This window comes from Passer domesticus, chromosome 2 (assembly GCF_036417665.1).
Source record: "Passer domesticus isolate bPasDom1 chromosome 2, bPasDom1.hap1, whole genome shotgun sequence".
In the NCBI taxonomy this organism is placed as follows: domain Eukaryota; kingdom Metazoa; phylum Chordata; class Aves; order Passeriformes; family Passeridae; genus Passer; species Passer domesticus.
The window spans coordinates 122557489-122581008 of record NC_087475.1 but is presented as its reverse complement, the minus strand read 5'-3'; the positions used below and the strand labels follow the sequence as shown (position 1 = coordinate 122581008).

At 46.9% G+C, this 23520-nt stretch overlaps 1 protein-coding gene and 1 long non-coding RNA gene across 2 annotated transcripts; one reads left to right on the top strand and one right to left on the bottom strand.

Annotated features, from left to right (window-relative positions):
- Nucleotides 1-47: 47 nt before the first annotated feature.
- On the bottom strand, nucleotides 48-8982 carry ADPRH (ADP-ribosylarginine hydrolase). The gene is made up of 4 exons (XM_064411021.1): nucleotides 8515-8982; nucleotides 7471-7817; nucleotides 1958-2318; nucleotides 48-1284 (listed from the first exon to the last, which is right to left on the bottom strand). Exons 1-4 carry the CDS (start codon nucleotides 8874-8876, stop codon nucleotides 897-899), a joined length of 1458 nt encoding a protein of 485 aa, XP_064267091.1. The 5' UTR covers nucleotides 8877-8982; the 3' UTR covers nucleotides 48-896.
- On the top strand, nucleotides 7816-18911 carry LOC135295009 (uncharacterized). Its single transcript, XR_010357055.1, has 2 exons — nucleotides 7816-7983; nucleotides 18573-18911. It is a non-coding gene; the product is annotated as an uncharacterized LOC135295009 (long non-coding RNA).
- The last annotated feature ends 4609 nt before the right edge of the window (nucleotides 18912-23520 follow it).

Below are 23520 nucleotides of genomic sequence, written 5' to 3'. Positions count from 1 at the left end.
ATCCAACCCTCACCCCTTGCCATAATAGAATAGAACGTTTAACAGAGGCCTGTCAGGACTTTTATTGAACGGAACACACTGGTTTTGAAATTGTTCTGAAAACAGTAAAAGTACTTTGCTGTGTCATTGTTTGGATTTGAAGAAAAACCTTATTTTAATAGAATTATGCATAGCAAGTGTTAAGTAAATTACTTTTAGTAACCTGGATGAAAGCAGAATATAGCTCACTACAGAAGCTGATGTACAATACAACCTGTTAATTCTCCTTACCCACTTTTGCATTAAGTAAGGATTTGGTCAGGACTCTTGAATTCTCCCATATTCACTGAAATAGGGAAGTAGCATGATGCATTCCTACCTGTATTGCAGAAGTGGTGTGGAATTGGGTAAAATGCGCTGCTCACACAGCTTTAAGGTCGGGTTTGGGGTTTTTTTCCACATTTATTTGAAACAAAAAACATCCTCTGATAAAATAATTTTGTAAGAAAGCCCTGTTGTCCCCAGACACAATGGGCTGCTGGTGCTCCCTGCTCCCCTTGTAGGGGGAGGATGCTGGTTTGGGGGGTTTGAGTGGGGTTTGCTGCCTGTCCTGCTGCTGCAGCAGGACCAGCAGAGCTGCTGTGGGTGCTCCTGCTCCTCTTGAGGACCAGACGATGTGCAGCCACCCTGCAGCACAGGAGGGATGTCTCGGGGGACCAGTGTGTGTTCCCATCAAACCACTAGCCCCAAACTAGCACCCACGTGGCGTCCCCACTGAAGCCAGCACACAGAGAAAAGGCAGCTCTGGCTCTGCCTTACATTATCGAGATTTAATCCAGTGGGTTTGCAAACCAAGTGAGAGAGCACGGGACAGCTGCTGGGTAAGTGTGCCTGCAGGGTGCCCTGCCATCTCCTGCCTAGATAATGCTGTACAAATCCTTGGCTACCTTCTCCAGCCGATCCTTGTACTCCAGGTGGGCGTAGAGGGAGGGGGGAACCCCCTTGAAGGCGTGAATGACGCCCCACCAGCTGGCGGCGATGGCAGCCGTGGAGTCGCTGTCCCCGCCGTGGAAGAAGGCGCGGTGAGCCAGCTCCGTCCAGGAGTCCCCCGCGCCCAGCAGGGCGTCGTAGGCGATCATGGGCGCGTCGTGCCCGCTGCTGCCCCCCCAGCCGCTGTAGCTCAGGGAGGTGTAGAACAAGTCTCTCTCTTCCACGCCGTACTTGGGCGGGAATTTGGGCGATGAGACCCCGTCCGAGATGCCTCTCTCCTGCAGGTATTTTTTCCACTTCTCTTCGAAGTAATACCTGCCAAACAGGATGGGATGGAGTGGCTGTAAGTTGTCCCAGCACACAGCTGAGCCCCACACAGGCACCAGCCACATCAAGAGCCCAGAGCGCGGGTTCAGCAAAATGGCAGGCAGCCCCCGTTTGTCAAAACTAGGGAGGTGATTTACAGTAAAAGGCACAAGGACATGTTTCAGTGAGTTAGATTTCCCCTCCCTCCAGTCACATGGGAAAAGGCAGCCCAGCACCTGCAGGATTCAAAGGCTCAGAGTGAGAACTGAGTCATCCTCCCAAATTCAGAGCAGCTCTTACCTCTGTGTGTGCCCCTGCACACAGAGGTGCAGTGAATATGCAGTCAGATTTGGTTATAACTTTCAAACTGAGCTCAGCCCTAAGCTTGATGCTGGTTCCCCAGCCCTGCTTGCCATCTTTCATAAGATCACAGTTGCATGAGATGTCAAAGTCTACCTACTTCATACTGGATCCAAAAAATGGTCACAAGTACCTGACCCAAACACAGCCTGCCTTTTTTTTTTTTCCCTAGTTAAGGTACTCTGAATTGATTTGATCCTGTGCCAGGTGTGTGCTGCCCTAGGAGTTTGCCATGATGTGATTACTGAAACTTAAGTATGAGTAGAGCTTGCCTTGTCGTTCAAGGGCTTTACAAAACAGCAGTGCAGGGAGTGCAGCTCACCATTGCTCCATGTTCTCCTTCACGAAGAAGCCGGACTCCTGCACGTAGGCTTTTGCCCGTGGCAGCACCTCCATCAGCCCCTTCCCCCAGGCCACGGGGGGCACGCTGTTCACTGCATAAGCCGTGAAGAGGGCTGAGGCCAGGGCCCCCAGGTAGCCGGTGGGGTGGTGGTGGGTCATGCGGCCGCTCTCGACGCTGACTTTGACCAGGCTGTCCAGCTGGGCGGGCTGGTAGAAGCGCAGCCCGATGCACATGGCGCGCATGGCGGCCCCGCAGCCTCCCGCCCGCGGGCTGAACGGGATCCGCCAGCCGTTCGGCTGCCCCGGGCTCAGCTTCACGGTGCTTTCCAGAGTCATGCCACCTGGAGACAGGAGCCGCAGAGCCCAGGAGAAGGAAGAAACAGAAACATCAGCAGGAGGTAGCTTGGGAACAAGGGGAGGACAGGCAGGGCACTGGGGAAGAAAGCATCACTCTGTATAAGGGATTTGAACTTCCTTTAAAACTGTAAGTTGTCTGCTCACATACATGTCTTGCCTTAAACTGCTGGAGTGTCCTGCATCCTCCTCAGCAGACCTAGTAATTTTTGTTTATGAAAACAATTAAAAGGTCTAGAGGGTAGGAAACACTTCACTGCTCATTTACTGGCATGGTTTATATTTACATTTTGTGTTATCAAAAACCCATATATACTAATAGATAAATACACATATACCGAGATATCTCTCTTTCGGTAAACAGAAAGGTTTGTAGATTTCTGGCACAAGACCAGTCTAGGTAACTGCTTTTTCACAGGACTTCTAAAGGCAGAAACCCCACAAGCTCCTCATTTGCCTAATAGAAAATGTACCGATAGAAAATGTTTTCCAGCTCTCCCTTGCTGCAGTTTAATTTTGTCAGAAAGCCTTGAGTGTAGCACCTGTCTCACCTCAACACAGTCTGCATAACTGGCTTTACTGTACTCCTCTTCCATAAGCTGAAGAGCAGCTGTACTAGGTGAGACCAAAGGTTTGTCTGGCTCACTAGTTCATCTCTAAACACTCTCCATCTCTAAACATCTTTCCAAACACTGCCACTAAAGGGTAACTACAAAAAGAATACGAGAAATGAGGAAAGCCCACCTCCACCTCTTTCATATCTCTGCTATTTACTTTTTAAAGACATTACTCTGCTTCTTCCAGTGCTGCTTCTTCAGACTTAACACTTGTTAGTCCAGCACATTCACAGGACAAAGAAAACACACCCAAATTTCAGAGCCTAGCTAGCTTCCTCAGCCAAGACAGTGAAATGTTTTGAGAGCTAAGCCCAAATGCTTGTGTGTAAAGAAGAAACAGGTTTGGAACACGGAATTATCTTTGATTCTCTTCTACCTTGCTTTTTTTCTCCTATTCTTCTCTTCTGGCCCAATTGTGCATACTTCTTTTCCAGCAGGAAGGTAAATCAAGGCAGGTTTCAAGCAGCTTCATTTAAGTTTTAATATGCTGGACAGTGGCAAAGGTGGACTCAACAGACTAACCCCAGTGTAACCCAGACTAACCCCCAGACTAACCTCTCTCAGACACACAGGGTAACAGCAGCAGCTGGCTGTTATCAGACCCCAAAACTAGACTGTTGCTCCTACACTTTGTTTCCTCACTGGCACAGGTAGCTGATGAACTTGCAGGTGTTCAAACTAAGTAGCAAGGAAGGAGCCTGGTCAAGCAAATTCACCTCACTTTGGTGTTACTCAGTCACCATGATCTGTGATCTTGCTCATCACAGCCAGGTGCTGCACTGAGTCCCCTGCAGAGCTCTTGGTTTCTGCATTTCCATGTACATGTTTGGCAGCAGGGTTTGGTTTATGGCAGCCTGTTTTACCTGCATTTACATTACCCTTGTAACTGAAATGTCTCCAAATCCAAGTACAGCTTTAAGACTGGCTTCTGGACATATGCTAAAAATAACTAACACTGTCAGGAATAATGTCACATGCTGGGCCAAGTGTCTTTAGCTCAACTGGGACCCGTCACAACCAGCCTCTAACTGAAGTGTCTGTGAGTTTGCTTTTAGGATGTCTCAGTGTGGGAACATGTCCAGGCCTCTAAATTTCATGTGGTTTACTAATTCAGTACTGGCTGCCATGTATCAAAATTGTTAAGAGGGATAGCAGCATAATTTCCAACTTCACGATGACTAACAGAAAATTGAGGCATTTTTTCCAAAAATCTCACCATACCAAGCATTGTACCCAATGACCTGTAACAGGACATTAAAATGAACCTGTCAAACAAAGCCAGTTTTTTTTTAAAAGCTGTGCCAACTACTCTATTTGTATATTCTGGTAAAAGAGAACTTCTTCCAGGAAAGCAAGGGGGAAGGGAGGGAGCACAGAGACTAAGGTACCTTAAAATCAAAATCTGCATAACAAAAGCAAAGATTACTCTTGCTGAAACTTCGAGAAAAAACATTTCTTCAGGACCTGTCTGGGCAGGCTGAGACCACACACCTCAGTGCTTGATAAAAAGTGATGTTCTTGCACTAATTGTGGCTAAAATTAAAAGGAAGATGACAAGGCTTTAAATAGAAAGACTGATTATTTTGCAATACAATTTGCTTGCAGCTTTAAGACTGTGCATATTATTTTAGGAAATGACTACTGATAACTTGCAAGTGGAAAAAATTGTGTAAAACAAACCAGTGTATGACAACTAAGACTTACAATTTATGAAGTATTACAAGTAGTATCCCTCACACTTTTAAACAGTTAAAATATTAAAACATTGGAAAGCCAATTTAGGAAGACTGAGGTAGAATCACAGCAGGTCTTTTTTTAAAAAAATACCTGATGGTATTTTTTAAATTAAGCAGGTTTAAAAAAAAAACTGCTGTAGGGAGTTTTTGAATTAGCAAATTGTTTTGGAAATCCTTTACATCCAGGTTAGGAATCCTTTGTACTAACAACAGGAAATTAAAAGTAACCTAAGCATGGTACTGGTCTAAGGAAAGAAGAAATACAAGGAAAAAGTAGTGTGTGAATGAGGGCAACCTGAGAAAGTTTCAAGAACAGCTGGACTCAATTTTTGGGATAGGATTTCATTCCACTTACCTAGACTCTTTAGAGAACAGTTGTTTGGGGTTGATCAGTACATTAAAAAAGGTGAATTAAACAAACCACACAGTGGTAAATAATTCCAAAGGGAGAGGACTAGGGCCAAAAGACAATTTTGAAGCAGAAGGTTTCCTGAAGAAGTGCTTTAGTTGTACCATGAGAAAAAGAAGTATGTCTGTGCTTGTGTTGCTTAATTCATTGGCTTTGTGATCTGCAAGGAACAATGAATTTGGGGCTGTGGCACATCACAAATAGCAACAGCAGATGTAGGGATTGCCTTGTCGTTGAATTACTACCCCCAGAGTTCTCTCCTGGGGCTGTGTCCCTGAGGGACCCTGCTGTGGCTGTCCTGTGACTCAGAACGTTGTGGGAATCCCTTTGTTACTGCAGCTTTGGGTTTTCAGGTCTGGCCTGCCTTGTGTGAGCCATCAATGTGACTTTCCCCCACTGTTCTAAGGAAATCTCTTCTGTGTTGGGCAAAAGTTCCAACAGCAATTTTCCATTCTCAGCCTTCAAGGCTGCAGTTCCCTGGTGAGTACTTAGGCCAGAAGAGCACCTCCCTGGGTTATGATCTCAGTTAAAATCCATTTATTCTGAACTGCCAAAAGAAGCTATTGGCATGCAGCTTTTATCATTAGGACTTATCAATATGGCATGGAGAATCCAGACAGCTTTTCAAGGTATGGATTAGGTATTCCCTTCAGTGGGAATTAAACTGCTAAGGGTCAGGATTTAAACTCTCAGAGCTGAATGCCTTTCCTGTACCTGCAGAAGAAGCAATTCTGATTGCAAAATTTTTAATTGTCTTTGGACACACTAAACACTGTGTGTTTCTTTTTTTTACCTAATCTGATCTTTCTTTGTCACTCCTCTTAATGTCCATAGCAAGTCTGCTTTCAAATTCATCACTTGCAGGAAAAGGAACTTCTTTTGGGCATACTGCAGTTTAATCACAGAAGGAATGCAGCAGGTGTCCTTTTATCCTTAGATATTATTTACTAACATTTATATTTTAAGTTCTTTTCATCCTAGGTTTCAGTCACCAAGGTTAGAGAGTGAAAATCCTTCCAGGTGCTGTCTCACTGGCAGCTGTGGTTAGTCCATCTTGGCTGGGGGATCTAAACTATGCTGCTTCACCAAAACTGCCGTGAATCTCTTGGCAGTCTGATCTGCCAACTTCAGCTCTCCTGACAGGCATCATTACCCCTTCCTAAATATTTTATTAATTAGGCCACTCCAGCAACTGGGAATATGGGTGTGAAAAGAAGACTGATAATTTAGTTCTTTATACAAGGATAGGAGCCCACTGTGGAAAGGTAAGCAGAATAAATTCATGTTCAGGTTTCCAGCCTATTTTATTTTGGAAATGCACAGCTCCCATACACTATGCTCAGTGGCAAGATGTGGCCTTTCCCATGTTTAATGTCAAGACAGAACACTCTTTACATACTCTGGCCACTCCAAATAAGCACATCTAAGCATACATACAATTTCAATGTATAAACTTTGCACAGGACTGCTGAATTTGAGTGTTTCCTGGATACTTCATGCCTCCTGTGCTGGTCAAATTAGAGGCCCAGCCTAAGCAGCTCCAATTTAAATGTAAGCCAAGCATCCACAAGAGCCTGGGCCATGAGCACAGAGCCAGAGGAATTCTTGGGGAAGAGCTGGGTCAGGAGGGCTGCGTGAACGAGGAACTACTGGGATATGTTGTACATGTCTTGGCTACTGTAGCCTGTCAAGGTGCCCTTCCTGAATACTGCCTGGCCCAGTGGTTGTGACACAAACTCAGCACCACTGTGTCTATGCAGAGAGAAGAGAGATGATGGAAGTACAGGGTTCAGAAAAGACTGGCCTGACTGTCCTGGTGCAGAAAGCAGGCATGCAGAGCTAGCCACAAACAGACTTTGGGTTTAATAAGTGTAAGTATTCCAAGCAAGGATCTTTATGCCTTTAAATACATTCTACATGTAATTTGTTGTGTTTATGATGAGAAGTTCTGTATTAATTCTCTGTTGAAATGTGTTGCTTTAACACAGCATCTCAGGGTGTGCATTACAGTAGCGGAGTGTGATTTTTTTATCCACTGAATGTAGGAATCCCAAGTTCAAAAGCCATCACCCTTCCCAAGTTGAGGATGGGCCTCAAACACACCCGTAAGAATGTTTTGTAAGTGTGAACAAAACATAATCTTTTTCATCTAGTTCAGAGAAGCCCAAACCACTTCAGCTTGCCTTATTCTGTTATCTTTAGCTCATCCTGACACAGGTACTGAGTGTGGAACACTTTTCCTTTACAGGAAATACAGTGAAATACAGTTAACACTCTAAACATCAAAAGCAGAGCCAGGGCCAGCCGCAGCACCAAGCTGCAGGAGAGACATGAGAGACAGCACAGCTCCAGCCAGACAGCAGGATGGAGGAGTTACCTGGAGCTCTGCCCTCCATGTCATTCATGCACTCCTTGTAGTTCCTTGCAAGCAGGGTGTAGAGATGTGGTAAACTTGGGTTTTTCCCGGCCGCTACCAGGGCCTCGGCCGTGGCCAAGTGCATCACGGTGTCATCGCTGACTCTCCAGCCCTGGAGGCTGATGTTGCCCAGTCCCCCCATGTCTGCCAGCTCCTTGTGGATGACCGGGCCACTCTTCTGGAACTCCCATCTCCCGTTGTAATATGCCACCGTGTCACCAACTGCACTCAGCACCATGGATGCCACGTAGTTTTCCACCCCCTTAGGACACATTTTTTGTCCCACAGCTACTTCAGTGTACAAGACACTATGAGAAAGAAAAAAAGAGAAGGCGAATGAGAATTAATTCTTTCCCAGTTCAGCATGGGCTTGTCCTGCTGAGCTCCAGCAGGCTGGATACCCTGCCTGCCACACGAGTCTCACTCAGAGGATGTGTTTCTTCACAGCACATGGACCCTGTGCACCTACCATGGGTAAGTGTGTGGCAGCTCCTGGGCAGCCCCGCCCTGGGCCAGGGGCACCTGGAGGTGTCCTGCTGGGATGCTGGCAGGATAAAGCTGCATAGCTCAAAGCCCAAACACCAAGGGCAGGACTGCTGAGCCATGTGCAGGGTGACCACAGCCACGTTCTCCACCTTTCTGAGTGCACGAGCAAGCTCACATCGGCACCCAGCGGCTTTTGTGCCCTAGGCTAAGGCGAGGCTGACCCTCAGGGGTACAAAAGAAAGGGGTAAGGGGTAAGGTTTGGCTGACAGCTCTGGCAGGGCAGGCAATGGCAGCGACACCTGTCCCTGCTCCTCGGGCAGGGGCACAGCGGGTGCTGCACAGGCAGCGCCCCCAGCCCGCGGGTTCCTCAGCCGTGAAACACCAACCACGCCCTCCCCCAGACACCCTCCGCAGCTCGGGCCTCGCTTCTCCTTTTCGCCGGCGAGAAGCAGAAGCGGCGAAAGCCGGCGGCCCCGCCTCAGCCGGGCCCCGGGCCGCTCCCGAGCCGCGGGTACTCACACAGCGAGCCCCCCGATCGCCGCCAGCCCGGCCAGCATGGCCACCGCCTCCAGCAGCCTCCGAGCAGCCCACGGCAACCCGCCCCGGCCCGTGGGGCGCGGCTCGGCCTCCGCAGCGCGGGGCGCGGCCTGTTTCAGCCGGCCGGGGCCGCTCCCCTCGGCCCGGCCCTCCGCGGCCTCCCGGGGCGGCGGCAGCGGGCTCGGCTCCTCCTCGGCAGCCCCGCCGGGCCGGGCCGGGCACACCCCCGTGCCGTCCCTGGCAGCCCCGCCGGGCCGGGCCGGGCAGCCCCCCGGGCCCTCCTCGGCAGCCCCGGCGGCCGCGGGCTCGGTGCGGCGCAGGCGGAGGGGCTGGCTGGCTTCCATTTTCGGGGCCGCCCTCAGGAGCGCCGGGCCGAGCCCTCGGACTCGAAAGTGGAACAGGAGCAATGAAACGAATTGTTTCTTTTTTTTAAAAAAAGCGCTGACAGCGTTTCCCGTGGACGAGCAGCCCCTCCCTCCTCCTGGCTGAGCAGCCACTCCCTGATAGTGGCTGGGTCCCACTCTGTGCCTGCGCTGGGGACAGGTTTTGGAGGGCTTTCCTCACCTTTGGGTTGTGTTCCCTCCTTGCTGCAGCCTGAGCAGAGCCTGCAGGAATCCTCCAGCCTCCTTTGCCAGGAGTCTTTGTCCCTGTGCCTGCCCCCTTAGAGAATCACGGAATTGCTGCTGAAACTGCAGGGAAAACAGGAACTCTCTAACATCTTTTCAGTGTTAGACAATCACAGCGTTACTTTATTTTGGCCAGGATGTGGAAATTATCCACGCATGTCCGGGTTGCGCAGTGAATATTATTCCACTATACATGGTTCTTTACTAGGCTTTTCACCTCTTTATACATAAAAAACCTCCAAAGACATTCATATTCATTGGTCCTAAATTACACAATTCTTAGTATTCAATCTCCTGTTGGTTATTGATCCCTTCGCCTTTGATGCTGATTAGGTCCTCATTCTTTGGTTCTCTTATCGATCTTTTCCCAGACCATGTGTTTCTGACCCCACCCCGTGTAATATTCATTAATGTTCATTTACTTCCTGTGTATTTTCTGGCAACTCCCTATCTGTAGACGTTGAACTCATCAGACCTCACCCAACCTCTTTGAACAGAATCTTCTAAAGAGAAACTTCAATTCCCCTCCTCCTGGGCAAAGGCGAACAAACCTGAAGTTACATAAAAAGCTTTTAAAGTTGTATCATTTCCAACAGTATCGTCAGGGTTGGAAGAGACCTTCAAGATCACCAAGCCCAACCATGCCCCCAGCACAACACTTTAACCCCTTAACCACAAAACCATCATCCAGCGCCACGTCCAGACACCTCTTGAACACCACCAGGATGGTGACTCCACCACCTCCCTGGGCAACCTATTCTGTCCATCCTAACAGGGAAAAACCCTTTCTAATACCTAGTCTGAACCTCCCCTGTCCCAGATTAAAGCTGTTTCCTGCAGGGATGATAGAAGAGACTGTAGAAGAGGTAGTTGTAGTCACCCCGATCCTCTTCTTCCCTAGACAACCTTCTTCAGTATTTGGGGGCAATGCTGTCCCCACTACCCCAGCTCCCTGGTGACCCCAACCCCTCCCAAACCAGGGCTGGTCTCGGGATTTTCTCTGCTTGAGATGATCCCGAGGTGTGTTGAAAGTCTTTTTTCCCCAACCCAGCTGTCCATTAAGAAATCAGAAGTCTTCGGCTGTTGTTCTCAAGGTTGTTTATTATTTCTTATCTAAAACATTTTCTGTCTGGCCCTGCCAAGGTCTGTTCTGCAGGTCAGTCTGAGGCACATACTCCGCCCAGGGGGTTGGTGTTGTCCTTTACACTACAAACTATGTATTCTATATTTACAGTTATTTTCCAATACCTATCACCTATGTTAGACAGTGACTTTCTATTCTAAACCAATCCCAAAATGCCACCATCACCAAGAAGATGGAGGCTAGGAAGAAGAAGGGAGAAGAACAGGACAACGCCCAAATCCCTCCATCTTATCTCCTAGACCCCCATAGTGAAATTCTTCAAAATTCCACCTTTCACCCTGTGACAACTACTGTTAGGCTACTTAAACTTTTGTGACCTGTAATTCTTCATATAAACTTGGTAATTTGCTCCATGGGTTAAGATCAAATTCCCAGGTGTCCTTGGCTTCTTGCCAGGGTCTCCGACCCCCCTGCCAGGGCTTTGAGCCATCCAGGGCATCCAGAGGGATGTCCTGAGTTCTGACAGGCTGGTCTTTGCTGTGTCTAGCAGTGCTGCTTTACATAGTGTTCTGAGGCACCTTGGGCTCCCACTGCCTTGCTTTAGCCTTTGTTTTTATTTTTGGTGGTGGTTAGACCGCTGAAGGAGTCTGGTCAGTGGGTGAGGAAGGGATAGGAGCACAACATAGGAGCAAGAAACAGGACTGAACCTGGCTGGAATTGCACTTTGTAGAAGCTGAACATTTGTACCAGCTGGCAATCACCTCCACACCAGGTCTCCAGAGTCCTTGTTCAGCCCAGAAGGTACCAGCACCACTCAGATGTAAGGAAGACAAAAATGTCCCCCTTGGTCCCTACGGGAGAAAGCAGTGGGAGTTTTTGAGCTGCAGCCCTGGGGGATTTCAGGGCAATCACAAGTGTAGTGCTGGGTCAGAGCAGAGTTCCTGGGGAATTTGGGGGCAAGTCAGAGTGGAGAGGACCCTGGGGGAATTCAGGTAGCTGGGAGCACAGGTGTGCATGGGAATATCAGCCCCGTGGCCTTGATGCTTCACCATGCCATGTGCATTCCTAGATCTTCTCCTCCTCTGCACCCTGCTGCGAATGCAGAGTTTGAGAAGCAGCTAGCAGAAGAAATAGTAGCAGAAAAGGAAGTGGGAAAAAAAAGCTGCCGATGTTCCAACACTCCCAGCAGTGCCTGATGACCTTCTCTGCTTCTCTGGTTCATTTTGTTTTCTCTAGAACAGCTCTGAATTTACCCAGGTAGGTGCAGTGCTCAAAAGCAAAGCGGGGTTTTTCGCTCCTAAGTTTTGGGCTTGTGAGAGGGAAAACCCCTCGTGTTTTTGTCTTGTGGAATGGCTGCTTGTGAGGAATGGCTTCTGCTCCAGCCTCAAGGACAGAGGAGTGGAGAGGAAGGTCACAGAGCTCCTCAAACAGAGAAGAAAGATGGGACAACATCTCTACATTGGCAAAAAATTGCCTGCGGCGCTGAGATGTTTGGTTCCCATAATTGCTTCCAGGTTCCTGAATTCTCAGCTTCCTGAAAAATGAAAACATGATGTGCAGTGCAGTTAAGTGACCTCCAAGAGATGTCAGAGAAAAGTGTTGAGGGCTCCTCGCAGACAGATGGAGGATAATGATCCAGCAGCAGGAACCACCAGCAGGAGCCTGCAAACCCGAGGTGGGCAGAGCAGCAGTCTTCAAGCTCAAAGGGATCCCAAAGACATCTCCATGTGTGAGTCCCATGGGATGTCCACAAGTGGTGAGGAGAGCATTCTCCATCAGGGAGCACCTTCATCTCCAAGATGTTGCAGGGAAGAGTTGCCCTGGCTCAGACTGTGGTGTGGGGAGGTGGGCACAATTCTCTGCCTTTGCAAAGACGGCCTTCCGATGCTGAGCACTGCAAAGAGTCAGACTCACCATGTTGCACCATTCTGGGGGGTTTGTTGTATCTTTTATTAATGCAAATTTAGGCTTCTGTGTACCAGTGGCCAGGATATGCCTTCTGGAAAATACCATGTTGGAGCAGCTTGCTGACCTGCCCCTGCCATGTGCTGGACTCTGTGGTTAGCACTAATTTAGACTTAGAATTTTCCATCACGTTCATCTGGAAAAAAAGGGTAATTCTTTCTGACTAAAAAAATGTGCCTTTCTAGATAAGCTAAGGGTTGAGGGCTCCTATTCGAGGGGTAGCACTGCAGCACTGGAGCTACAAACTGGTTGAGACCCTGTAGGACATTTCCTCAGAACTAAAAGAGGTCTTCAGGCCAGGAGTTAGAAAAAAGTTGAATATTAAAAATGCATGGTGCACTTAAACACATCAGCGCCCCTGTTCTAGATCCTACACCTGTCCCCAAAACGGGACTGCAAAGGCACATCTGGGATTCTCATTTTTCACCTCCCCTATTCATCTTTTCTTTGCTTCCCCAGACTTTCCACAGAAATTTTTTGGGCCCTAAAAAATATGCTCATTTTGCACCAGTGCCAAACTCTTACCAGTCTCTCATTCTTTTAATAGCACCTTTTTCTCTGTAACAGCAGCAAGCTTTTTTTTTTTTTCTCCTATTTGTTTTTGAGTGGGGAATATTTGTGGGCTTACCCCAGTTCTCAGTCCCCAGGTGCCTGTCACTGGCCAGTAAATAACAATGCTCTGCAGCAGGGGCATTCCAAGCAGGGGCAGCAAGTGCCACGTGAGGTCTGGATCTCTGTGGGGAGCCTGGGCAGAGTCCTGCTGGGGCAGCAGTGCCTGACCCTGCCTGCCTGTGCGAGGGAAGCACTCACCCTTGCAGGACCCTTGCCCTTGCCTCTGGGCAACTGGACTTTGATTTCTTGCTGAGAAAACAGGGCTGTTGCAGAAATATCAGCCTCGTTCTTCACAGGTTTGTCTTCTACAAACTGTCCAAGAGTGGCCCTGACTCACTCTCCAGGGCAAGAGGGAAATGGTGGAAAATCAATTTGTCTCCTCTTTGTGGCACCTACTGCTCTCCTCATGATGCTTTCAAGAGCTGTCTTTAACACAGATTTTAAAACAAAAATGTAAAAAATACAACAGAGTCTAATTGTTTCAAATAACTATAATTCTGCAGGGCAGAAGGTAAGCAGGGTAATTGCCTTACCACAGAGAGAGGCACTGAATGCCAGCTTGGGGCAGCCCAGAAGGTCAGGGACACAGGGAACATCTCCTGGAGTGTGATCACATTTCCCTTGTCCACATCTATAAAATGGAACTGCAAACTCATCTTTACTGCTCTTCATCAGGTTCATAACTGACATGTTGTTAAAGGGGAGAGTGTGGGCAGTGACCTCCCTAGTACATTCCAAATCCTGCTTTTGAGGCTGGGAACATCAGTGAAGCTCTTGTGGAGCTGATACCTGGCTCCAGTGGTGGATCTGAAGCTCCAGGACTGACAGGCTGGTTACTCCTTGCTGTGAATCAAGTGATATTTTCATTTTGGATTGTGTGCTGGCGCTGTGTTCCCCTCTTGCATGGTGGCAGTGTCTGGGGGTCTGTTTTGTTGTCCCTTCAGGTGCTTTCTTTGCAGGAGCTGCTGGCCTTGAGTCCCTATCCTTTCAGAGAGTATCGGGGTGGAGGGGGAGCCCATCAGAAGTGGGTCATGCCTGCAAGCAGAAGGGCCCATCAATCCTGCCTTTCAACCACTCTCAACTCACCCTACAGCACCAGCAGGCTAAACTTGGAGGCCCTTGGCACTTGCCAGTGAAAATAAACCCTAATGGAATGTGGTGCTTAGCGATGGGAGGGGTGAAGATTTCATCATGCTGTAGGTTTTGAAACAGTGATGCTCCTCCTGCATTGTGCAAGCAGTGATGTTTGAAGTGTTAGATGTGCTTTCCGCTTTGAGAGCAGGTTTCTCCTTTCTCTGGGAAAAGAGACAGTCTGGGGAAAATGATTGCAGTCCACAGTGTAAGAAAGATATGCCAAGTGCAAGGAAAATGAAGAACAGCTGCAGGAGAAGGAGCTCAGTCCTCTGGGACAGAAAACCCTCCAATCCCAGACAAAGCTCTGCTGAGGCCCCTGGTTTTGCAAGGATGGAAGTCATGTAAAAATAAGGATGAGAAATGAGCAAGGTTGATAAGTAAGGGCTTCTCTTTCTTCTGCCAGCAAGTTGCAAGTGTGTTCAAGGTGTCTGAGGAAGTAATGGGTTGTGTACAGGCACAGGAGCTAAGCTTGAGGGAGGGAGAGTTGGAGGCAGTAGCTGAAATTTAGGAAAGCAGGTGGATGGGAATGATACTCAGACATCCCTATTAGCTTACTGGGGAGAGCTTATAGTCCCAGGAACTGGCAGACTGGGGGATGACTTTCCTCAGCTTGAATGACTTAAACTGAGAGTAGGCAAAATTGTAGGCATGACAGGTTAGGAAAAGCCCTGTGGTGGCCTTGAGTTACTTGACTGGCTGGTTATATTCCACCACAGGGATTTCTCTGATGCTGGGGTGTGGCCAGAGCCTCCTTTCTTGTGTTTCTCTTGTGGCTATTTATTCACCAGCTTCCTCTGTAATACTGCTGTTCTTGGGAATGACTCCTGCTTTTGAACATGTACCAGAAGAACAAAAGGGCATGAGAATTCATGAGAAAGGGCTTAGGAACAACAAAAAGCTCAACATTTGAAAAGTTACTTCTGCATTTGATTCTTCATGAATTGAATTTCAGAGAATTGGGAAGTGACTGGTTTGTGACGGAAGAGGAACATGTGAGGTACATCACTGAATGCTCTATTTTATCCATTGGTCTGACAAGGCTTAAAAATATCTGCCTATGTTTCCATTCTCTGTTTATGTGCTTTGTGTGATGCAATTCAGTGGTGACATTGTTTTGATGCATGGAAAAGTCTTCCTGTAAGGATTGCTCCTCCTTCCAGGAGGACTTTTCCATGCATCAAAACAATGTCATCATTGAATTGCATCACATTGACAGTGGCATCTGCTCTTCCAGCTTAACCCTCACCCTGTGCACATACCCAAACTCACAGAGCAATGAAGGCTTTAGAGGGCTCACCAAAGACGCTGATGCTGTGGTCAGTCCCCTGGTGTGTTCCCAGGATGAGTCTGGTCCAGGCAAGCTCCTGATAGCAATCACTAGGCTGCTAATTGATCTTAAAACTGAGACAGCACTTGGGGTCTAGGAGGACATGGCCACTGATCTGCCAGGTATGTGGCTGCACAAAGCTGCCAGACAGTGTAAGAGAATCTGGTCTGGGGGAAAAAAACTAAGCATATTTGATGTGGTGTCAGACCTCATGTTGTTGAAAGTTAAGAAAATAACTCCAGGAGACAGAGAGAGGCACAGGAATAAGGATGCTGCCCTAGGTTTAGAATTGCTGTGATCTGTATCCCTCCGATGCCAGCAGCTCTGCAGTCACTTCTGCTTGGAGCAGGGGAGAAAATCACACTTGTGCTTTCATCCTGTATCAAAGACCCCATCCCTGTGCTCTCCCCCAGCCCCACAGCAGCCAGAGCACGGGACAGCTCCTTGTTTGACATGGATGTGACAAGAGCATGAGCCCAGGGCTTTGTGTCATTTGCTGGGTGTGGGAAATGTGTTGGTCCCGGTCTGTCAGCGCCGCCGGCGCACTGGAGCGGCAGGGGAGCTGTAAGAGTTAGAGGAGTGTGAGATCTTTGTGCACTCTGCTCATGCTGTTCAGTCACCTGCTTGCACTGGGAGCAGTGCTTGGAAAGTGAAATGCTGCTTATCCTGTCCTCAGTCCCCAGAGCCTTTTCATTTTCTTCCGCTGAGTATCCCTGACATGCCAGCCGCTTTGATGTGACCTGCTCATGCGTGGCTTGAGTTGCTTTGGCTGTGATAGTGAAACCTGCGGGGCCACGCTTGGACTGCCATTGCTGTGTCCAGCCATAAACAAGGCTGGGTATGAGGAACCCCTCCGAGCTTTGGGCTGTGGCCAGGAGAAAGCAAACCAGAAGAACTGCTTGTGCTCCTTGCTGAAAGGGCTGTGGGTGGTGGTAAGGGGAAATGAGGGGCAACAAAATTGCCCCGTTCAGGAACTGGCATGTGAAAACACAGTCCAGTGGTGAGACTTTCTACCAGCAGCAAAGGTCATTGCTATCATTAAGAAACTAAGGCTGGAGAGCTGTGTAAGCTGGGATCCCCAAGCAGCCAACTAGCTTGACCTTAGTAAATGGGAAATGAGATCAAGTGCAAAATGAGTTTATCAAGGCTATCTCAGGCCTGGCTATCTTAGTAGGTTTCTTTTGATAAGATAATTGACTATGTAGACAGTGGACTTCAGTAAGGCAGCACTTACAGTGCTACAGGCAAAGCCATTAAGCTGGAGAACCAGGGGATTAATGTGAGTATTGTAAGGATTTACCTAAAGAAAGGATGTCAGGGGGTTGTGCCTCAAGGGAAGTGAGCTGGGTTGAAAGGGGTTATTAATGATGCCCCTCAAAGGGGTGATCCTGTTTACCCAGCAGGAAAACAAGCTGTAATCAGATTTGGTCAGATTTGAAGGGCTAAGTCACTGCAAAGATTTCTCAGGCTACAGAAGAAGAAGAATTGATGGCATTGAGGACGGGAATAGGGAAAATAGGGTAAAAAGCAGCAGCACAAAATGCAAGCTTGCATATGCAGGCAGTAGCTATAAGATGTTTTGCTCCCAGCTTGTCCTCTGCCTTTTGAAAAACACAGAGTAAGAGGAGTTTGATTGAGGATGAGTTCTCACCATAGTGTAGCAAGAAAAAGAGGAAGGTGAGCACATCTACTGAAGAAGGCAAGCATTGCTTTGCCTCTCCTGGCAGATTTTCATGGGCACATTTACATCCCGGGCCTCCCCTCAGTCTTTGCCCTAAGTGGAAGACAAGATACATTGGTGGAGGAGCTGTATGCTCCACACAGCCTCACATGAGCCTCACAGGTAGTGGATGTGGCCTCTGAAGAAAGGCAGAGCCAAGCCAAAGGCATCCATGTCCCAGCAGCCTGAGGATTTCCACCCAAAAAAATTGTGATAGCCATTTAAAAGGGGAAACCCCACAGCTCACACTTACAGAAATTGCTCTCTTTGTGTTCAAATGGAAAAGAAACAAACCAAAGCTGGACATCACATTTAGGTTTGAGGTTCTGAATGTTTTCAGGTTTGGTTCTTGTTTTAGGTTGTGGGGGCTTTTGCTTTTGTTTGTTTTCTCCTGAACTCCCCCTCCTACCTACAAATGTCAAGCTGGCAGGTTTCTGGAATTGAGTCCTTCTGAGCTTTCCTTCCTGAAAGCCCTGAATTTGCACTTCCCATGTTGCTGTCTGATCTGTGTGTGCACTACAGTGAGCTATGTCTGATGATGCATCAGCAAGGGCAGATACAGAGCTGTCTCTAAGAAAGCAAATCTGCCAAGAAATGTTGTGTTTGGCAAGAAAACTGCTCCAACATGAAGACTGGCCAGTCTGCAGTGCCAGCACAACCTTGCTGCAGATGGAGGTTTTGGAGGTTTTCTATACTGATCCCTCTCCTGAGCAGGATTTGCATTTCATGCAAAATAAAACCAGCTAAGGTTTCCTAACACACACATGGACATAATTTTTCAAAGGGTTGGAAAAAGCAGGGGTCCTGACAATGCTCTCCTGACCATTGAATTTCTTTTTCCAAGACAGAAACAACCCAGAGCCCAATAAAGATATTACAATCACAGCCTCAGCAAAAGGAAAAAAAACCCTTTATTTTCTTACTATTAGTGATATAAATACATGTTACTTTTCTTCTTTTTTGGTGGATTTTTAATAGATCTGTTTAAACCATATCTAATGTAAAAAAGAAAAAAAAAAGAATTAATCCCAGCAGGTTAAATTTTTTAAATGAAGCCTGACCACAGGCAAAGCAGACAACAACAATGCCTAGCAGTGCTGATTACAGGTAGTGCTTTCAGCTCTGCTTTTAACAGAGTGTATAATTCTGCTTTTTGGGCATGATTTCCATTGAAAACAGTGTTGCATTTTTATATATAAATCTGTGTCAGAATGGCATTCACACTTACAAATATGGTGCTTGTCCATATGGGCAAATTGCAGGTAGGAAGCTGGACTGCAAGACAGCAGCATGCTCATTGGTTCTAATTAATTCCTTGATTACATGCTCTTGTGGGCACCAGGGGTGATTTACTTTGCTTCACTCTTAAAGGCAGGAGAGGTTTGAACACAATGATTTGGGTGAAAATATATATAACATTTGGAGCTGATTTAATGCCCATTTTTTGTCAACAGTCCCTTCTCTCTTTCTCAGTCCGCCACGTCCTGCTGCTGATGCTGGTTCCAGTAAATCAATGCAACTCACAAAGATGGCCAAGAAAAGCAAGTTTGTTTATTTTTTTTTCCTTTGCAGGGTTAGCATGTTGAGCCAAATTCCAAGGGGACTCTGAGGGATAAATGTGCAAGAGTGAGATTTGTCCCTGCCTCTGATCAACCGTATGGAAGTAATTCTTAGGATCTTTGTAAGCCTGCACCTTAGAAACCAAGCACCATGGGAATCAACTGTGGATTACTAAAATCAAAAACAACGTTCTGATAAGCAAAACACACTTGCAGTTTGTCATTCCTTGATCATATTGACAGATTCCTAAGCTGGCAGGACAAACGCCTGGCAGACCTCACGGAGAAGGCAGATCCAAAGTGCTGCTTCTCCAACACGGTACTTCACATCTTGATTAATTCCTTTTGCAGGTGCATTTTCACATCCACATGTCATCATCTTGGCACACAGGCTTAAATATTTATTTGCTTATGTTTGCACTGTGTCAGTTTCTCGTTGTCGCTGTGGTTTCATGACTAGGACAGTGTGAATTTCCATGGATCTCTGCAAAACCCCAAGCACCAAGGTCCAGATTTTGCCTCTGTGACCCACTCTGAAGCCAGCTCAGAACCTTACACTTTTTTCCCCAGTGAATGCAAGGGTAACACAGGGAAATAAAATCCTGGGTAGGAAACAGCCCAAAAATCACCTTCCCATAGATGCAGTCACTTGTGCCAAATAGCAAAATGCCTGATTAGGCAGGCTTTCCAGGGATCTGGCTGTCCTCAGCTGCACCCCAGCACTGCTGGCTCCTGGAGCAGGGAGCGCAGGTGCCCTGCCTGCAGGGAGAGGCAGGGCTCCAGCAGCCCCCTGACCTGGGCAGGGAGTGTGCTCTGAATGTGCACCCTCTGCAGGGCTTGCTCCTGGTTGCGTTTACATTTTTCTGTGTAATAGCACCAAAAAAATAAATTAATGGTAGTCAGGATAAGGCCATCTCAGCCACAGAGCTGCTGTTCCCTGCCAGCCTGAACTGCTTGTGAAAACAGGACAAAGGCTCACAGCCCCTCATGAGCCAGCAAAGCCTGCAATGCACCCAGCACAAACAGTAATTTAAGTCACAGCACAGCCAGACACAAAGTTTGAGCTGCCCATGTGCTGAAATAGTTGGTGGGAATATTAAAACCAATAAAAATCCGCTTGTGTCTTATTCCCAGCCTGGTGCTGCCAAGGACTGTGACTCCCTGGCACAACCATTGCAGGCAGCCCATCCTGCTTTTGTGAGGGAAACCAGTGTGTTTGCAGCTCTGTCATCACTCACAGGGGTGGAAACCACAGGAGATTGCATCCTCCTTCATGAGCACCTCTGCTGCAAGGGAAGAGCTTGCAGGAGCTGCCCTGGAGGAAGGGTGGGGATGAGGGCAGCTGTGAGTGCCAGCCTGCGTGCACAGACCTGTCACTCTTTCTGCATGGGCTGGTTGCACAAGCAGGGATGCCTCACTACAGCAAAGGACAGCAATCCACTGGGTTCCTTACAGTAGCTTGCTGTGAGGTAATTGAGGGAGGTTAATCCCAGATTATTAAGGAATTTCGTCAAGAAGCCCCAATGCTTTGTGAAGTAAAAATCAAATGTCCACCCACGCAGTAATCGGGTCGAAGTTAAACTTGTCAAACAATGTTGGTGCGTTTTGCATTTGCATTGCTGGGATTAATTTCCCACATTTCCCCCCTCTCTGAGTTTCTGAGTTCAGAAGATTTTGTAAACTTTATCGGTCATTTCTGATGTACCATGGCACACCAGCCATGCTACGTGAGCTTTCAAATGCACCATGGCACCAAAGCACACTATTCCCTTCCCTTCCCTTCCCTTCCCTTCCCTTCCCTTCCCTTCCCTTCCCTTCCCTTCCCTTCCCTTCCCTTCCCTTCCCTTCCCTTCCCTTCCCTTCCCTTCCCTTCCCTTCCCTTCCCTTCCCTTCCCTTCCCTTCCCTTCCCTTCCCTTCCCTTCCCTTCCCTTCCCTTCCCTTCCCTTCCCTTCCCTTCCCTTCCCTTCCCTTCCCTTCCCTTCCCTTCCCTTCCCTTCCCTTCCCTTCCCTTCCCTTCCCTTCCCTTCCCTTCCCTTCCCTTCCCTTCCCTTCCCTTCCCTTCCCTTCCCTTCCCTTCCCTTCCCTTCCCTTCCCTTCCCTTCCCTTCCCTTTTTTCAATCTGTAAACACAATGATGCTTGTGCTCCAATCTGTGCCAAGATAAATACTTTACTTCTTCAAATCTTGCCAGTTTTAGAGTCTGAAGGTTGGGGACAGCTAGGGGGGGAAACAAGAACAGGAAGTCTCTGAAGCTGTAGGAATTTTGTTATTGTTATTTACCTTTGTAAGATGAAAGGGATTTTCTGTAACCTGAAACCGTTGGATTTTCTTCTTACTTCACAAAGTTATTTTATTTTGTTACTGATATTGCATAGGATACCATCAGTCTTTGTGTGAAAGGCCTAACTTCTCAGGATGCTGGGACCACTTTGGTAAGGCTGATTTCTGCCCTTCTCTTACAGGAAATGAAAAAAATAAGAAGTTGTCATATAATTCCACTGAGAAACAGATGAGTATTACCAGCTGAATTAAGTTCATTCTCTACATGCCCTGTATTCCATGTGCTGGTATGGGAGCCATCAAATGCTGACAGGACAAGAGGAAATGGCCTCAAGTGGTGCCAGGGGAGGTTAAGATTCAATATCAGAAAAAAAAAATTCTTCACCAGAAGTGTTTTCCAGCTCTGGAACAGGCTGCCCAGGGTATGAGTTTCCATCCCTGGAGGTATTTAAAAGACATCTAGACATGGTTCAGTGGTGGACTAAACCAAACAGTGCTGGGTTAACAGTTGCACTAATTGATCTTAAAGGCCTTTTCCAACCTAATTCTATGATTTTATGAAAAAAAAAATATCCTTGAAAATGTTTTTTCTGCTTTGCAGTGGAATAATTTCTCTGACAAAGATGTTTTTAGGGCATTTGCACCACCATATTTTGATGATGTACATCTCTGGAAACATATCATGGGTACTTCCCATTCAACCTGGACATTCTGGTATTAAAAGCATGCAGATGTGCTTTTAATTCAGATTAACACAGGTTGGAATGGCTGTTCACCTTGAAAACAATGAAAGGTACTCCAGTCCTGTAGGAGGGAACGTGGTTATGAATCCTCACAAGTAAGAGAGTTGGTGTTGTGTTTTGGTTTAGTGTTTACCCAATTCTGACCTTTCTGAGAGTTCTCTGAGATGCCAGTTGAGAAAGAAAGGAAGGCTGGTTGTTTTTTTTTTAATGTTCTTGTCAATCAATAAATGTTCAAAGTAATGATGTTCGACTGCACTGTAAGTGCATTTCTGCAGAGGTGGGAAAAGTTGGTGATGTCAGTGGATCTACAGGAGAATGCTAGCAATATTTTTGAAAATACTTCCCTTTGAGTGCAAAGGATTTCTACCACAAGTGCTGATTACTGAAATTAATTTCCCCTACACAGCACATGTGCTGCAAAAATTTCACGTCTTTTCTGCTTTTTCCCTAATGGTTTTCTGTGAAAGCAATGGAACAATGTAGTTTTGTGATGCTTTCACATCTTCCTCTTTTCTGCATAAATGTTTTTAGCAGAATTTAGCCATCCTTTCTTATTAAATCTTAGCTTCTCTTCTGCTGTACTTCTACCTATTTAAAGCTGTTTCTGGAGCACATAGAAGTGAAATGCTGAAGGCCTCATCAGGTGCACAAGAAACCTTATTTCCATGGGGATTTTGCTGTGAATTGGTGGGCTTATATTATTCTCTGCAGTGCTCAAAAAAGCACTGTCTCCTCTACTGTGACTTCAGAATGTTTGAGTCCTTCAACTTTGTTAACATCCTAAAGCTGCATAACACCTCTTCCCTTGAACTGATGTCTTTCATGAATCAAGGATATGATATGTGCTTAGGGAAGCTTTAAGTGATGGAAAAATTACAACTTCTGCCTCTGATCAAAGCAGAACAAAGCACTTGGCTGCTCCTCTCTCTCTGTTACTTCAGTCTCCTTGCAATCAGGGAGATCTTCAGAGGAGAAGGTACCAAGAATTGTAATACCTAGGAAAGGAGAAGGAGCCCTGAGTGACAATAACATCCTTGAGTTTAGCTTATCTAAAAATTAGGCAGCCTTAGCTGGTCCAGGTTGCTCTGTGTGTAATAAGGGGTTGTGGAACTTCCCTACTACAGTCTGGCAGCTGATGAGCTCAGTTACTTTCCCTGGGACTGCTCATCCAAAAGTAGGGTTAAGTCCTGAGGAAGAAATGCAGATGCAAACATAGCAGGCTGGAGTTTCCTTCTAGTTGTGATATGCTAATGGCTGAAATCTGTATTTTAAAAAAGGCTTGAATTTAAAAGGAAAGTGAGGTGATGAACTGCAGAGTTGTAGCAGGGTTGCCAGTAACTCTGTAATGATAAGGATTCATGATTAGGCTAGCAGGAGAAAGTTTATTCCATCTGACTCACAGAGAGGCAGTCCCTGCCTGGCAGCTGGAGCTGTGACTTAGGGAAGCTGTGTGTGGCTGGCTCTATTAATGATCCTTTCTCCTTCTCTGAGCACCATGGAAACACTTCTACGTAAACACATGGTGCTACTGTCGTCTGCATTTGCAAACCACGCTGGTGGAAAATGCATGGAGGGAGTACAAATGTACAGGAATTAGATCACAGCCCAAAACACAGGCACTGAAAACCCTGCCATGGAGAAAGTGCCAGTCTGACTCAGTAACAGACTCCTCTCAGCCATTTCATAGACAATGATTTTCTCTCTACAGAAACGTTATAACCTGTATTTGATTTCTCTACAGAGTACCATCGTTTTAATTATGTCAAAATAAAAGTCTGATTTGTAATCCAACCCAGTCCATCTAATCTATCTAATTCAAGGAACCTGTACTGAAGAAAAACTGGAGCAATGTAGCAGCAAATGGTTCCTGATAAAAAGGATGCATTTCATTTAAATCAAAATAATTTAAACCAGCAAACCAGAAGTCTGCATTTAAAT